An 18,460-nucleotide genomic window follows, 5' to 3' on the forward strand; every position below is an offset into this window, starting at 1 on the left:
TAAGTACAAAGACATAATCATCATCATTTTTAGGTTCATTTGCGCCTCCCAATATATTCGGCAAAGTCCTGGATGCCTTAGCCATAAATTAGTTTGTGTGACTCTACTTGTCCTTCCCTTTGTTCTGGGCTCTGGCTTGCAGTTGAGTTAGTGTCTACACCATTTTTGGTGAGATAAAGAGCATAGTAATTGTTCTTTGAACTGAAAATGGATTTCACCTTCACTGGATGACATTGTGGCTGCCCTGATACTTGGATCCAAGGATTATCCCCAGGATACATCCCCTCTCCTCTCTTCCAAGCACTAGTGAGGAGTTTTCATTGAACTAAGTTGCACACATTGCTGATTTTCATTTTCTTTCTTCATATTAATATTTTTGAACACTTTATGAAAATTGCTGAAATTTATTGCATGTTTATTTTTTCATTTTTATTGAGGAAGGCACAAATTATCATGCTAAATAAGCTTTTATTGAAAAAAAAATTATGTTAGTACAAAAAAAATATTCCCACTCTCACTCCTGATTTTCAAGAGTACCAGGTAATACAAAAGAAACAGACTTCCAGAGTCACAGCCACCATCCTTTGCCTTCCTGGAGCCAACCTTGGAGGAGAGGGACAGCCTGCCCCATGGTGCCCTCTGGTGACCACAAAGCTCACAGTTTTCCTCAGTAAGAAAAAGTGTCTCAGGCAGGTACTAAAAAAATAGTCAAACAGAAAGATTTACAGTTTGTGTTGAGCTGACACCTATGTCTTTAATATAATAATAAAAATAAATACATCCAAAAAATGTTATTTTAATTTATTACTGGTAAACAGACTATGTTCATGAAATTTTAGAGTTACAATAATTTTTTAAAGGGGCAGATATTAAAAAAGCTTTGTGCATTCCATAACATAAAAATAATACAGTCACATTTTTTTTGTCTATAAAATATTCACCTCCTAACTCTTCTGACCCTGTTTGCAGCTCTTTGTATTGCTTTCCTCGTCAGCTATTTCTCACTAAATTTCTTCTGCCAGCTGGAGTTAAACAGGCTGCATATCAAACTGTTTATCTTTCTCTCTGTGCTCTGTGTTCCAACAGCAAAGGCATCTCTCATTTTATTTTGTTTCCAATAAGCAACCAAGGAGTTTTTCTTCTCATTCTCTGTAGTTCTCAGCTTTTGATCAAAGTCCACTCTAAATCCTATTTTACTCTTTCCTTTATAGTGCCCGAACCTACTCATTGCTCGTCACAATGGTCAGTTTCTTATCTGTTGAGCCTACAGTAAGACAAATCTTTAAGCCCAATTCTGCCCCGTGACATAAATGAGAATAATAAAATGGAATTAATTATCCAATCTTTGAAATATACTATCTATAAAATAAAACCCTATGGGATGAATCCTGCCTCATCAATTCTCTGCGCTGTTTCTCTGCCCATATTTACAAGTAAGCATCTATTCTTACCCACCTGGCCCATGCCTGTAGTTCCCTTTACCGTTTTTTTCCAGGTATATCACACGTAGAGAAGTGGTTTGATATAATTCACATTTTTAAGTGATGGTCTGTCTAGCATACGTACAGAATTCTTTGGCTTCACTGTGCTACCCTAATAATTCATCTGATACAACAGGTTTTGTAATTCCCATCATCACCATTTTACAGCTGGAGAAAATGAAATTCAGAGAACAAGTAACATTTCAAAGACACACACCAAAACTCATTCTGAAGCTGTAGATATGTTTATAGATTTTTTTTCACCCTAAAACATGTCTCTGTCTCCATTTTCTTTCAGGCACAAATTTAGGTTTAAAATTTAACAATATTGATGCTAATTTTAATTCTTGTACTTCAGATATTAAATAGTGGCAGATGAATATGTCTTTCAAGATATTTCAAAACATTAATTTGATTGCATGACTTCACAGCTGAAAGCCATAGTGCTTTGATTTTCTGACTCTGGGAATATAAATATGGAAGGAGTTCAGAATAGTTGCTAAGTTATGCAAACACTGTTACTAAAATATCTGCTACATCTTCATATAGGCCAGGAATTAATATTGAGATATCCAAGTACTTTCTGGGCTTGTTGTCACTTGGATAAATGTTCATCCAATATGTCCTAATCCTAATCATATTTCACATATTGCTTTTGGTGTTGTATTTGTATATTAATTAACATTACATTGTATATGATGTAATACTGTATTTGTATTGTATTGTTTTATTTGTCTATTGTTTTTGAGAACTGTAAAGACTCAGAAGGCCAGGTCTAAATTTTTAAGGACTTTTTCAAGATTCTTGTAATGCTAAAAATTATAGCTAAACATAATTTAAGCAAAGCCCATGTTCCTCAGATCATGATATTTTTAAATTGCATTTTTTCTCACTATAAGACTAATGTACATTTATCATAGAGTATTGAAAAAACATGGAAATGCCAAAAGAAGAAATTAAAATTAACCTGTGGTTTCTGCATCCAGATAAAACTATTAAATTTTAGTTTTACAATTGTTTTCCCCAACAAATTAAGCAGTATATGGCACATAGTAGGTCTTAATAAAGATAAGAAAATGAATTAATTGATTCCTGTATGAGTGATGGATATACATCTATTAGAATTTTTAAACAAAATTAGATGATACAATAGGTTTTGTTTTTTTAACCTGCATTTTCCACTTACCAAGATGTTCCTAGCAATTACACGTATCAGTATTATCATATCATTTAAATCGGGGTGGGGAACGTCTGGCTCTCAGGCCGTGTACAACCTTCAAAATCACTTGGTCTGGCCCTGCCAAGGCAACCACAGGCAAGACTCAAAATTCAATAAATCTAGGAGCTTTTTTCATAGCTAACTTTCAAGTTGATAATTTTGTATGGTGCAAGAACGATGTTATAAATATCCAAATGGCTCTTGGCAGAAAAAAGGTTCCCCACCCCTGATTTAAATGATTAACTGACATGTGGAAAAATATCATTTAAAGAGCCACATCGTATCCAAGTCTCTGAAAAGAGGTCACTTTAACATGTTTTGAATTAGCATCTCATACCTGTCATTGCTCTTGCCCTGGTTTAAACTTCAGCTGGATCCCTAAAGGTCTCGAACGCTTCACAACTGGAGGCAAAGCACCTCCCAGGCCTGTCTCCTCCCTTCTTTATTTCCTGACTGCATTCCAGTTTCCTCCTGCAAAATCATTTCCCATTTCCCAGCAACACCAAGCTCCTTCACTCTGTGGGCCTCAAAACACACCCTTCCTTCCACCACAAATGCTCACCCCCTCCCTCCTTCCTGAGAACACACCTGCGGCCTCCCAAATCCAAGTCAGAGACGTCACTGTGACAGTGACCTTCCGGAATCACCACAAAGCACACAGAGCGAGTCATCTAGTAGAGACGGAGGGAACTGAAATTTTACGTTAATTCAGTAAGTCATCTAGTGAGATGGAAAGCACCGAGGTTTCAAGTTAATTCAGAAAGAAAAAAGGAACGTTTTGCTTTGAGGAAGCAGTTGAAACTCCAGACAAATTCCCTCATCCTATTGATAAGAGGAAATAACCTGAGCTGGCACATTCTTTTCTCATCTTCAGGAAACGGTGGCGTTTAACTCCTCTCTTCTGAGACCCCGTGTGATCGGAGAATGGATTGGTCGAGAAGAGAACGATGCTGATCCGTTAGCGGCCGAAATGCTACAGCCCCCAATTCCCAGAAGTAAAAATGAACAATGGGAGAGTGAAGATAGCAGCTCCAGCCCCGCAGGAAGGTAAGACCAGATGGCATCCAAGGTTCCGAATATTACCAGTCGTTACAAGGTGAAGGGAAGACAAATCCAAGTGCATGATTTTGTTGAAATAACTCTTAGCAATTTTATATGGAAAATTGTGTTGGATTCCACAAGATAAAAATTAATTTCTCTGTTTTCAAATTAGAGTGCTACTAGATTTGCTTTTAGATTTTGGTTTTGATGTTTTTTTTTTCTTTGCTTCTAAGAAGATGACCATGTCTTTGTTACTAATACCAAATAGAGAAAGGATTTCAAGGATATAAACTGTCAGTTGAGACTTTCTATCATACTGGGCAGGGAATGGCTGACTGTTAAGAACTGGAGGTACATGTATCTTTACGAATAAATGTTTGTGTCTTTTCGGGTAGATACCCAGAAGAGGGGTGGCTGGGTCATATGGTAGCTCTGTTCTTAATTGTTGGATGAACCTCCATACTGTTTTCCATAGTGGCCGTGCCAGTTTACGTTCCCACCAGCAGTGTGTGAGGGTGTCTTTCCTCCACATCTTTCCAGCACTTGTTATTTCTTGACTTACTGATAACAGCCATTCCAACAGGGGTGAGGTGGTATTTCACTGCGGGCTTCGTTTGCATTTCCCATGGAGCCAGTGAAGTTGAGCATCTTTTCATGTATCTGTATGTCTTCTTGGGAAAAGTGTCAGTTCATGTCCTCTGCCACCCTTTTCTTTATTGGATTGTTGCCTTTGTTGTTGTTGCGTTATATTATTATTAGTTCTTTATATGTTTTGGATGTTAGCACCTTATTGGAGGTAAGTTTGCTCATGTCTTCTGCCATTTGGTTGGTTGCCGTGTTGTTTTGTTGATGGCTCCTTTGGCTGTGCAGATGCTTTTTAGTTTGATGTCGTCCTGTTCATTTATTTTTCTTTTACTTTCCTTGCCTTTGTGGTCAAGTTCACAAAAAATCCCTCTGAGACCAAGGGATATAAAACAAAAAACAGAAAATTCATAGACACAGACAATAGTGTCGTGGTTACCAGAGGGGAAGGGGAGTGAAAAGGGGACCAAGAAAGTGAAGGGGGTCAAATAGATGGTGAGGGAGGAAGACAAGACTTTGGGTGGTAAGCACGCAGTGCAATATACAGACGGTGTATTATGGAATTGTTCACCTGGAATTTATATACTGTTATTAACCAGTGTTTCCCCAATACATTTAATTTAAAAAAGAATTGAAGAGGGAGGACTTCTGATGGACAAGAGACATTATAGTCAACAGGGAAGAAAAAACTATTAAATGTATAACAGACCATACAAGGCAATGTTAAAGTGGAATATAAAGAGAGAGAAACCTTTGTTTAGAGCCATTTAAGTTTAGAGTTAATAAGTATGATTACATATAATCTTTTACATTTCCTTTGTTTAATGTTTAAAATAATTATGATTTGTAATTTGAGAGTCCATATTTCATTAATGGTGATGAGAGATTTGCCTTAAGTTTCCATATGCTGATAGAAGGGAAATGTTCAGATCATATTTATTAGGAAAAGTCTATTTCAAATAGCCATTTTTTATAATAACAATGGCAATGAGTAAAACTCTAAACAAAAATGAAAACTTCTATAAGGAAGTTGGAGTGAAAGGCGTTATGTGAAGCATGGCATACCCGAGATTGAGAGAATGGATATAAATACTCATGAGCCGAACTGGCAGGACCTAAAACATCCTGCGAATGTTACTAGCTGAGCACCACAGAAGAGCTTTTCCTATGCATAGCGTAGCCACAGTAACTTTGTATATCCTATGTTAAATTTAGCAGCAAGCAATAACTATTCTTTCTCAAGGAGAAAATTGTATTTTCTACAATGTAATAGCTTTCAGGGTTTTTTTACTTTGACTTATCACTTGGCTGGAAGGAAGGAAATTCAGAATACTCATTAATGTGCTTTAGGCATATAGAAAATGGATTCTATTTCCATGAGAAATAACTTTTAAATTATTTAAATAGTTTGAGTTTCTTATGTAAGGAGAATAAAACCATTTTTAAAATTCCATTTACCTTCTTTTGTGAAATGCCAGATCAATTTCACCTGTCAATGGGGGTAATTTTATTTTTAATATCAGGCTTATGAAACCTGCTAGACCTTTATCTTTATTCATTGCTAGATCTTTAGTCCTTAAATGTAAAATAGAGAAATGTCAATTTTCATTTTGCTTTCATTTAGTCATAATAATAATCGGAGCTATTTATTGTGAATGTCAGTGTTTCTTTTTTCTTCCTAGCTTCAGTGGGCCCTTGTTTCCTCCTGAATACCCATAAAGGGAATCTTTCCTGTAATTCTAGTTCAGTCCCTTACCCATAAAAACTCAATCCATAAGTATCTCTCTCAAATATTTGTTTAAAAAAATGTTTTCTGTTTTATTTTTCTCTAGCTTTAAATTGTGAGTTGAGGTATTACCTATGAAAGGAAGAAAGTGGCTCAGTCCTGCCCAGATGCCCCAGGAGAGCTGAAAGAATGCATGCGTATCTGAACTAAATTTAAAGAATAGCAATAAACTGTGGATTAGAAACTATATCTCTCCCGTCTTCTAATATAAAACAGGATTTCTGAAGTTATACCAGGCACTCCCACAGCATTAGATTTGACTTGGATGAATGAGAATGGGTTGAGAAGAAATTTTTAAATGACTCTACAGTTTGCAGCTATAGTGTTAGCTTTGCCCTTAAATAGTAATGAACTTGTAATGTAACTTAACAGTCATAAGCATTCACAGACTACATGATATTCTAGAATCCTGAAAGAAAAGCTGTAATTTTCAAAGATGACTTCTTCCGTTTTTCTCTCCCCGACTGGGCCCAGCACCCTGTCAGTAGACATCTGTTATGTGAGTGAAGGAGGTACCTGGGAGGCTTTCGATAGACGTCTGCTAAATGAAGCTTATTAATAAGAAGGATCGTTTATCGTCCACCTTAGCTTTTTGCCCCTTTTTCTATCTTAGCCTCTCCTACTGTTTAATGCTCAAATCTTATTTGAATGGCTAGCCAACTTTCCCTTTCATTCGGATACTATATACACAATAGGCTGGACTTTTACCTTTATTAGAATTAAATAAAAGGCATAGTGAACCTTAAGAGTCTTATGGGTAGAAACTTACCCACAGTTTTTCCCTGGAGCTTTTTTTTTGGTATACCTTATCTGAACTTTTTACCTTAGGCTCTGCAATACAGCACTGTATGGAAAAGGTCAATAATTTTAGTACGCATTGCTGTTACCTGAAGGGTTATGTGCTGGTTCAAACAAAGGCAATTATGAAGACAATATCGAGAAGCTATTAGAATAAGACAAAAGCTACTAATATGGAGTTCGTGACCCCTATATGGCCTCTGTATGGACTCAAGAGATCTTTGGATCTCTTGAAATTACGTGCAAAATGTCGTGTGTATGTGCACATGGACATTTTCCTGTATTTTTATGCCACATCTTTCATAGATGCTCAAAGTGGTTCTAAATTAAGACAGTTAAAGAACATAATTAAAGCATCTGAGCTATAAAAGAAAGAGTGATCACAAAAGAGAGAGGTGAACATGTTGGGGAATGATTGAAGGTTTTCCACGATTGTCAGATACTACCAATTGGCATTAATTGCTATGGTTTGTCTAGCTATTTAGGGGGAAAACATATATGTTTGTTGTACAATTAGAGTTATTAAAAATAATCACACATTTGTAATATAAACTAAACAAAAATTAAGTTTATAAAACTATATAATTCTATCTTAAGCCCCATCTTAATTAGACTTTGCAATAGCTGGGCAATGGAGTTCTTAAAATTACTTGCTGAATTGTAATGTGAATTTGTAAATAGGCTCATCAAGACCTGAAAGCCTAATGAAGCTTCTCTAAGTTGAACCACATCATTAAAACAAGAACAGTATCAATAGATAATATACATCTGGTTAATTAGCTTTATTTGCTAACTGAGCATTGTTATTAGATGGTAAATAGGCTATAAAATGAATAGAAAATCTTATGACTTAGAAAGATATTATTATTAAAATAAAAGTCAAAATCACTTTCCATTAAGAAGTTTCCCTTTTCATTAAAACTCATCACTGTTTTTCTATATCTACAAACAAAGGCTGGAAATGTTCCCCTTTTCTTAGAGTTCCTTTTATTGGTAGCAAGAGACAAACAATGAAACAAATGAATATAAAAATATAAACCATAAATTCAACTAGTGATAAGTAGGATGATAGAAAATAAACCAGAATAAGAAGGGAAACAAATGGATGGAGGGAGGGGACTCTTTTACTAAGAATTCCAAGGACAAAGAACCTTAATATGTTGGATTTTGACTATGTAGACATGATAGAAATATATAATACATATGGCAGAGACTAAACCAAAGTTATTAATTTAGGAATCCTCTAACATGTAAATTTTAAGCATAAAAAATGTTGATTAATCAAAAATCAGCCTGCCAAAGGAATTAAAGAACAGAAGCCTTAAAAATAGAGATCCCAGAAATAGCCCATAAACACAGTAAACTAACCTTGGACAAAGGAACCAAGGCAATCCAATGGAGCGAAGGTAGCCTTTTCAACAAATGGTACTGGAGCAACTGTACATCCACATGTAAAAAAAAGAGTCTAGACAGAGACCTTACACCCTTCACAAAACTTAACTCTAAATGGATCGTAGGCCTAAATGTAACATGCAAAACTATAAAACTCCTAGAAGATAACAGTACACAACCTATATGACCTTGGGTATGGCTATGACTTTTTAGATACAACACCAAAAGCACAACCCATGTAAAAAATAATTGATAAGCTGGACTTTATTAAAATGAAAAACTTGAGAAATGAGGTACCAAAGGATGTCTAAGAAAGAAGACAGGGCCTATATATTCATTGTCCTTGGGGAAAACTTTGCTTAAAAGTCCATGCATTTGCATAGCAAAATACTTGAGTAAAATGTTTGTCGATTTTCTTTACTCACCACAGCTCATGCATCATGCCACCATCATTGAAAGTTAACCCTTAAATATTTCTTCAGCTTAAAGGTGGAACCCAAGACTAAGGGGTTAAAACAACAGCAACAGCAACACAAGAAGCTGCTGGCAGCAATGCTCTCCCAGGATTCTTTTGAGTCCATCCACAGCCCTCCCGCATCTGTAACAGAAGACGACATTGATAACGAAGACGAAGCAATGGAATTGCTGGGTAATTTTAAAAATTAATCATTTCTCTTTTTCTTTTTCTCTGGCTTTGTAAAAATGTGTAGTGATTCAGAGACTTTGAAAGTTTTGAACAGTTTGGTCGTAGGGGAAAGACAGAGCATGACACATAGTTTACTTATATTCAGCTTTTATGCGGTTGCATCTAAGAACGAAGGTGACACCCCTGAGCATGCGGATTAAGAGACTGTATTTTGCACTCTGTACATACAGCCCTTTGCCTTCTGACTGTTTAATCAGGCTTTATGTGCAATTGTGATAAACATTCAAGTCTGCTTACTTTATTCTCTGACTAAAGTTGCCTTGATCACATCTTTTGTCTATAAAATGTATCCAAAGTACACGTTTCAGTTCTTATCCCGTATGTCCCCCTGTTATTTCAAGAGTGTTTCATAAAAATAGGTTAAAGAGGCAGAGAGTAAACTAATGCTTTTTGTCTTCCATAAATGACAGGAAAGTATGTAGAGATTTCAAGTTTTTTACAGGCCTTTCATAAAAATCTTATTAATGTTGTATATATAGGAAATCCTTTTATATCTGTTGATGAAGTAAATGTATGTTTCTGTGTCATCAGAAATCTTTTCATAGCAACTTTTAAAAATTGAATTTCCTTTTGGAAAACCATTTTTCCAAAGGAAGGAATGAACTTTTTTTTTTCCTGGAGAAAGCGATCCACATATAAAACAATGTTTTTATTTCAGGGATATGTTATTCTATTCTAAATAGTTAGACCAATTTTAAATACTTCATAACAAAATACTAGTAAGAGAATAAATAGTTTTAGTCATTTGAAAGCTTCAAATAAGGTTAACATATAAAATATGGAGTCTTAGAAATATACAGGTATTTTAAATTTTTTTTCTTAAACCAGATTTCTTGGTTTTAAGTATTTATGACAGTAAAACACTATCATAATAAATGATGTAGGTCTCCATGCATCGGTCCGCAGAGGTGTCATTTAACCAGTGATGGCAGGATCACTGATGTTTTCTGATGGTATAATTGCATTCATTCCAGCATTGAGGAGACTGTATCATGGTATTTTCACCTCAAGCTATTGGTCTCTCTCTCTCTCTTTCTTTTTAACAAACAAGTAAGCCTGGGTGCCTCTTAAGGAATCTCCTCTTCCCCACCTCCAAATTATTAGTGTGGCAGATGTACCACATGTGGTGGGGGGACCTTTTTCAGTCAATTTCCATTCAGCAAATATTTATTGAGCACTTATTATGTGCTAGGCAGTGGGCTCGGTCCTGGGGACATAAAAATAAAATACTCACGATCTCTGTTTGCTGGAACTTTCCCAGCAAATACCCCATTCCAGCAGTGCTTGCTACAGGTCTAATCTGATTAAGTTCACAGCTTTATACAGGGATAACCCCTAATGCAGGAGTAGGGGGCGGCGATCATGTTTCCTAAAGAAACGGATTCCTCTGAGGTGAGTCCTGAAGGACACGTAGGTATATGTTTAGCAGGCAGGGTGCGGTCGTTACCCTCGCAGGTTTGCTCCCGGAGGAGTGGACTCTTGCGGTTGTGCCCCAGGGCAGTGCTTGTAATTGCTCCTCTGCTTCGGTCAGTAACAATGAATTGCCGTCGGTTGTGCCAATACCCCCTCCTCCCTCTCCTTTCCCGTAAACGACAGCTCCTGGTCAGCTGTGTCCACATGAAGGCAACTGTATCTTGCCACAAGAATCTTTTGAAGAAACCCAGGCATGCTCAGAGTCACTTTGGGATCCCTGACAGTCAGGAATACGTACACAGAGTAGAGGAAAGCGCAGAACTTCAGGGATATCTCAAGGGACCCTATAAGGAGACCCCGGTGTCCACTCAGTGCTGGTACCTGCTAGATCTCAGCTGCTCTGTTCTCAGGTTTGTGGTCTCGCAAGCTGAAGACCAGAGGATTGGGTTTTGAAGATAACCTAATGTGAGCAACTAATAGCTGGTCCTCAATTGTTTTTTCTCATTTAGACATTTTATCCTGTGGCTTGAGCAAATTTAATCATGGGAGACAGTGGAAGGATTTGGACTTTTTCCTTGTAATTCTACATGCCTCAGCATAGATGGCTGGTGCTATCTAATGCTGAACTCTAGGGTGTGAGGCTTCCTTGCAATAACACGGGTGTTCCACATCCACTGGTCTGTCCCGTAAAATAATGACATATGCAGCTTTCCCTGCTGCCTAGTTGTCTCAGTGAACACAGGGGATATAGCAGAAAATTCTATCCAAAGATGGTTTTGCTCAGAAAGTTTGTCTATTAAATAAAATATGATTTGGATATGAAATATGTTTGACTTTAAGTCCCAAATACTCCTACCCATTAATATTGTTTAATTATTTTAAAAATACATCTTTAAAATATAAACTCAGAGTTTTCTTAACTAGTGTATGTAAATTTATTGCTTACAATGTTACGTCTTTCACTAAGGTAATGGCTCATCTTTTATATGAAATCAATCAGATGTACAGTACATGATAATTTCAGTTAGTACAAGAGTTAGGAATTTTTTCAGTCATGATATAATATACCAAGTATGGATATAGCATAAATAGCTATTATTTATTTGAAGACCTGACATCTTGAATAGCCATGTATATCTCTTAATATTTCATTGTATTTCAGTGGGATCATTGGTACAATACTAAATCTATTTAGAAACTATAAAAACCTACCTTCCTAGTCCTTTTAATATTAGATTTCCAGTATTTTGTCTATTATTATAGAATTTTAAGACAATATTTTTGAAACTCTGCTTCTAGAGAAATGTGTGATTGTACTTATTTGAAGAAAATACAAATGCTAAGTTCTCGAAATTTTCATGAAATCAAATTGTAGTACATAGAATCGGTGTAAAATGAAACAGGGACATCTGGTATTTAGAATATCATTGAATCTACCATGCTTTGTAGAATGGGTTAGCTATAGTTTACGTGTTTTAAGGGTTTAAATTGTCATTATGTATACCAAGATTTAACCGGCTGAAAATGTTATTTATTATGCATGTGAAGCACTCTGTAAACTTTTCAAAGTGATAGATAAGTAAAAGGCATATTCACTAGTTTATGTTACTATATAAAGAATTATTCCTTAGTAAGACTGGTTGATTAGAAGAGAAAGAAAGCCTTTTGGTTGAAGTAGTAAAATTTAATAAAACTATTGATCCTTGTTTTGTTTATTAAGAGATTTAGCATTGTTAGCATTTACTAATATTTAATTCTCTATAATTGTTTAGTTACACTTTTGTGGGTTTCTTTTCTAAACATATTGGGTATGTGAAAGTGTTATAGTATAGCATCTATAATTTTTTTATATAGATTAAATATTTTCTGTAGGATTGCTTTAAACACTACTTATAAATTCATAGGATAAAAGTAACAATATGGAATTAATATATATCATAAAATAAAATATCAAAATTTGTGGAATGTAAGATATACTAATTTTAAACACCTCTGAAATTGGTTCTTGGATTATAGAAGATATTGAATAAAATATCTGCATGTCACCTTAAATTAAGTAACTCTCAATTTCAAATATAAGATATTCTCAGCTATTTTAGTAATTGTGCTAGAAACTAATGACCACAATGAATAAAACATAATGAAGAATCTTTATGTTTTTTAAGTTATTAAAATAAATATTTTTTAAGTGTAAGACAAGTTACAGTGATACAAGATATAAAAATCTTTATATATTTTATTTCATTAATTTTTACAGAAAATTTGAGGGACTTCATTAGTTTCAAAGATTTCACCTTATAAATCTGAGCCCATTTTCATTATATTCCATGCATTTTTCCCTCTTATTTTTGGTGAAATGCTAATTGCAATGACATGTTCGATTATTCTCTATATGGTTTATACTCATTTAAAAATATCATCAGAATTATTTGAGAGGCAGAACTACTTTTACACATTTTAGTATGGGATATTACTTTTAAAAGGTTTTTTTTAATGCTTTCTCAGAATTGATGAGGCTAATATCTAAAAATCATATTCCAGAGGTGCTGAAAAAGAAAAAAAACAGGATTAGCCATGTTTTCTACTTTCTAGTCTTAGGTCATAGTCATATAAAGATTAAAACTAAAGTTATATTACCAAAACATACAAGGCAATTGCATATCTATTTTATTTGTTTTAAATTTGATAATTAAGAACAAGTATAATTATACTGGTATTCTTTGCAAAATACAATAATTGAGTTTCTAAAACCTCAGTATCTTACCAAATTCTGTAAAATATAAAAATTATTAGAGGGACTCGTTACATTAAAATGATCTTTTGACAAATTCTTTTGCATTTTGAAAGTAAACATCCACTCTCTGTTCTGTTTTTGTTGTTGTTGTTGTTGTTTTTAAATTGGAGACTTCTTATAATAGAAAGCACCCATTTTTGAAAAATAACATGAAATTCACCTAAAGAGAAGTGGGTGCTGTCACTCTATTATGTTGAGTATGTGGAGGAGAGAGAGAGAAAGGGAAACAGGCTTAAATGTAAAACAATAATCTACCTACCTACCTACCTACCTATTGCTGTACCTCTGTTTTAATGATCTAGAGTGTGTGAAATAGACTGAGGCACATGGGAGTATACGTGCACTGTTTCCTTTGAGTATTGATCATTGGGAATATCAGGACAACAGAAAAGTTGTCACTTTAGAATGAAGATTCTTAGTAGAAAAGATTCTGTTAGAACGTAAGAGGACTTCCAAAATTAAATCTATAGATACTTTAAATTGTCTGTAAGATTGCTTTAAATACTGCTTAGAAATTTAGTCAGCATAGTACCAAAATAACTTAGTATGGAATTAGTACATATTAGAAATTAAAATATCTAAATTCATGGGATGACAAAATAAAACAATTGTGAGCACCACTGAATAAGTGCTCTAAATCTAGGACATACTGAACAAATTATCTTCCAAATCACCTCCTTCTAAGTGACCTCATTTTTAAATATAAGATAATCTCAGAAATTTTAGTAGTTACACTGGTAATTAATGACCACACTTAAACATTATAGAAAATCTGCACATATATTTTTAAATGTTCACTGACAGTGTAATAGAAAAACTAGATCCTCACACAGATGTATTTATTTCATATTCTAAGTAATAATTATTTCCTCCTGTGAAGCCAAGTGATATACAGGGGTGGGCAAATGTAGATTTACAGTTGTGAGTACTCAAAACACAATTTCTTCTTCTGTTATTATTTATTAATTATTGTATTATTTATTTGTATTACAGCTGTAAACCTACTTCTGTTTTAAAATAAAGTGAGAAAAGTAATATGAGATATTACTGGTCTTATGATGGTTTCAGGATCTTAGCCTTCTTAGTTCCCTCCTTCTCTGAGTGTTCAAATATGCACACTATCAACATGATTTCACAGTTTGTTACCTTCCTGGTAAGCAAGAAATTTTAGAAATTTGAAGAAAGAGTGATTATTTTCAGGAGAACTATTAGCACTTATAAGTCAACATAGGCTTATTTTAGGGGCTTTTAATATCAAATCTTTTGGGAGTCAAGTTTCTTCTAAAATAATGTTTTTGTTTGATTATTAAAAGTAGATATTCAATGTAAAGAACACGGCATTACAGAAAGTAAATGCAAATTGAACCCACGTAAGTTGAAAGAAGGAAATAATACAGTTAAAAAGAGGAATCAATGAACTAAAAAGCTAACAGAGAATATTAGCAATGCTGAAACTGACAGACACAGTTCAAGTAATACTGACAAAGAAAAAGGTAGAGAAATACAAATTACCAGTATTAGAAAGGAAAGACAGGACCAGACTTCACTATAGGCCTTACAGACACAAAGGATAATTTAAAAATATATGTTAAAAATAACTTTATGTCAACATATTTGATAACTTAGATATAATGGGAAAAAAATCTAGCAAAGCACATCACACCAGAAATAAAACAAGGAGAAATAGGACATCTGAATCATTCTATGTTTGTTAAATTGAACTTGTAAATAAAATCCCTCCCCAAAAGACAACTTCAGGTTCACATAGTTTAATTGATGAATTCTCAAATATTTAGGGAAGAAATAATGTTAAATGCGACAAACTCAGGAAATGAAGAAGAGAGAAAACTTCTCAGATGGTTTTGAGACTAACATGTCCCTTATGGACATAGATACATATGTTCTCAACAAAATATTATTAAATTAAATCTATAATCCAATACAGTCTCAACCACATTTCTAATAGGCTTAAAAAAAAAAGGAAATCAATGAGCTAATTCTAAAATTTATATGGAAATAATGACCTAAAATTGCCAAAATCCTCTGGGAAAGGGGGTGTATCTCTGGAATTTAAGTATCTGATTTCAGGACTTATCAATAAGCTACAATAATCAAGACAATGTGGTATTGACGCAAAACTTGACACACAGATCAGTGATATAGTTAAAAGTTTAGAAACAGAACTGGTCAATTAGTTTTCAACAAAGGCATCAGGCAATTTGATATAAAAAGAAAATATTTTCAAGCATTGGCGCTGGAACAATGAGATAAATGTAAAGAAATCATACCATAACAAAAATTATTTTAAAATGAATTATAGGCATAACCTTGAGGCAGGCAATGATTTCCTAGAGATAACAAAAAACCCCCACTAAGGATAAAAGAAAAATTTGACAAACTGGACTTCATTAATATTATACACTTTAAAACAATCAAAATTATAATCACTAGGAGAACTTATAAATAAATTGTGATATATTTACACAATGGAATACTGTTAAATAATAAAAATGATTTAAGCACTGATACCTGTGACAATCTGGATGAATCTCACTGTTATGGACTGAATTGTCCACCTGCCCCTCTCCCTATCAATTCATATGTTGATGCCGCAGCTCCTAATTTTGATAGTATTTGGAGAGAGGACTTTCAGGGATAATTATCAGGGTTCATGAGGTCATCAGGGTAGGTTCCAATAGGACTGGTGGCCTTATAAGAAGAGAAAGAGCACCCTCTCCCTCTCCCTCTTTGTGCACATACTGGGGAAGGGCCATGTGAGGATACAGTGAGAAGGTGGCCATCTGCAACCCAAGGAAAGAACTCTCACCAGACATTGACCCTACTGACACCTTGATCTTGGATTTTTCAGCTTCCATGACTGAGAAAATAAATTTCCGTTATTTAAGCCATCCAGTCTAAGATATTTTGTTACTGCAACCTAAGCCAACTAAGACACTTATAAACATTACATTGAACAAAAGAAACCAGAAACAAATGACTACATACTACACTAATTTAATCATAAGAAATTTAAGAACAGACAAAACTAATCTATGGTGATAGAAATCAGAACATAGCGTGTGTGGGGGGGTGAGGGATTGCTATGAAGAAACTTTCTGTGGTGATAGAAATGTTTTATATTTTCACTGAAGTATTCATTACATGGGTATATATATTTATCAAAACTCATTACATTGTACTCTTACTATCTGTGCATTTCCTTGTAGATTTGAATTTGAAGAAATAAAATAGAAAATTTTATGTATAAAAATCATGGCTGCATAATGTTACATCATGAGAATATTCAAGGAGTCAAAATTAAATTTGACATTTGTTTTTGTTCCTAAAATAAAATGATTAAGTTTTATAGAAACACAGATGAAGTATGAAAGGTAATTTAAGACAGTAATATAGGCATTTGCTGTGGACATGTCTCAACTGTGACCTCTGATAAGTTTTCTAAAGTCTGTGCCTATTGTAAGCATCGTGTTTGAATAATCCTGAACAGAAACAGAAATTGTCATTTTAATTTCATAGTTGCACTTCAGAAAGCAGAGTTTGATCTTTGATGATAAATTCCCTAGTTTTGAATTCCCAATGTGGTCACACTATCTTTTATCTGATATACTGAAATTTCCTTTCCCACTGATTTTCTTGTGATATAAAGAGCTAAAGATGTAGGAATTTACCCTGAAAATGTCCTTATTATCAACTGGAAATGTGCAGCACTATAATGTGAATCTTCTTATATTCTTTGTTTAAACATCTTTACTGAGGTACACGCACATGACAAAGTGCATCCATTAAAAGTGCACCGTTCAATGGCTTTTACTATGTTCACAGAGTTCTGCAACCACCTCACAATCTAAGTTTGGGACATTTTCATCACCCCCCCCCCAAAAAAAACCCCAATTAGCAGTTACTCCATGTCCTCTAGGCAATCATTAATCTATTTTCTGTCTTATGGATTTGTGTATTCTGAGCATTACATAAATGAAATCATATACTATGTACAGTCTTCTGTGAAGGGCTTCTTTTACTTAGCATAATGTTTATAAAATTTATTAATATTGTAGTTGTATTATTCCTTTTTCCATTTTTTAATAAAAAAAAATCGACTAGGTTTTAGAGCATTTTTAGGTTCATAGCAAATTGAGCTGAAGGCACGGGGATTTCCCACATACCACTGTCTCCCACATATGCACAGCCTCCCCAGTGAGCAACAGCCTGCCCAGAGTAATACATTTATTGTAATAAATGAACCTACATTGACACAATATTATCATGCAAAGTTCATACTTTTATACCTGTGTTTGTTTTGGGTTTTGTATATTCAATTGCATTCTATTGGTTATGAAAACTGTATAGTGACATGTGTCCACCAGTAGTTTCACTGCTCTAAAAATCCTCTCTGCTTCTTCTTTTTATCACTCCCTCCCCCATAACCCCTGGCAACCACGGATCCTTTCACTGTCTTTGTATTGTCTTTTTCATACAGCTGGAATCACACAGCATGTAGGCTTTTGAGATTGGCTTATTTCACTTAGTAATATGCACTTAAGATTATTCCATGTCTTTTTATGACTGGGTAGCTCATTTATTTTTAACACCAAAAGTATTCCAGTCTGGATGTAACATAATTTATCTATTTATCTACTAAAGGACATCTTGGTTGCTTCCAAGTATTGGCAGTTATAAATAATGTGCTAAAAACATGTGTGCAGGTTTTTGTGTGAATGTAAGTTTTCAGTTTATTTGGGTGTATAACAAAGAACATGAATGCTAGATTGTATAAGTATGTTTAGTCTTGTAAGAAACTGCCAAACAGCTTTCCAAAGTGGCTGTGCCATTTCGCATTCCCCCCACCAAGGAATGGGAGTTCCTGTTCCCTCAGGCCCTCACCAGCATTTAGTGATGTAAGTTTTTGTTTTTTTTAAATTTTGGCCACTTTAATAGGTGTGCACTGTTATCTCATTGTTATTTTATTTGCGATTCCCTAATGAGTTGAGAAACTTTTCATATGTTTATTTGCCATCTGTCTTTTTGGTGAGGTGTCTGTTCAGATCATTGGCCCATTTTTTAATTGGGTTATTTTCTTATTGTTGATTTTTAAAAGCTCTTTGTATTTTTACCTCCTTTACCCATGTCATATATGTTCTTTGTATATTTTGTATAATAATCTTTTATCAGGTGCATCTTTTGCAAATATTTTCTCCCAGTCTGTGGTTATCTTTGTGTTCTCTTGATG

The 18,460-nt window shown here is 34.4% G+C and overlaps 1 protein-coding gene across 9 annotated transcripts in view; it reads left to right on the top strand.

Annotated features, from left to right (window-relative positions):
- The window catches only part of LOC308547006 (uncharacterized protein C8orf34), a gene marked incomplete at its 3' end in the record, with an annotated part of 238,655 nt that overhangs the window by 64,865 nt on the left and 155,330 nt on the right, over positions 1-18,460 (top strand). For all 9 annotated transcript variants that reach the window (XM_081116587.1, XM_081116588.1, XM_081116582.1 and 6 more), the window contains exons 6-7: positions 3,575-3,747; positions 8,782-8,948. In XM_081116587.1, coding sequence (XP_080972713.1) covers positions 3,575-3,747; positions 8,782-8,948 — 340 coding nt within the window. The remainder of the gene's footprint in view (positions 1-3,574; positions 3,748-8,781; positions 8,949-18,460) is intronic.

Source organism: Miniopterus schreibersii, assembly GCF_964146895.1.
Source record: "Miniopterus schreibersii genome assembly, chromosome: 17".
In the NCBI taxonomy this organism is placed as follows: Eukaryota; Metazoa; Chordata; class Mammalia; order Chiroptera; family Miniopteridae; genus Miniopterus; species Miniopterus schreibersii.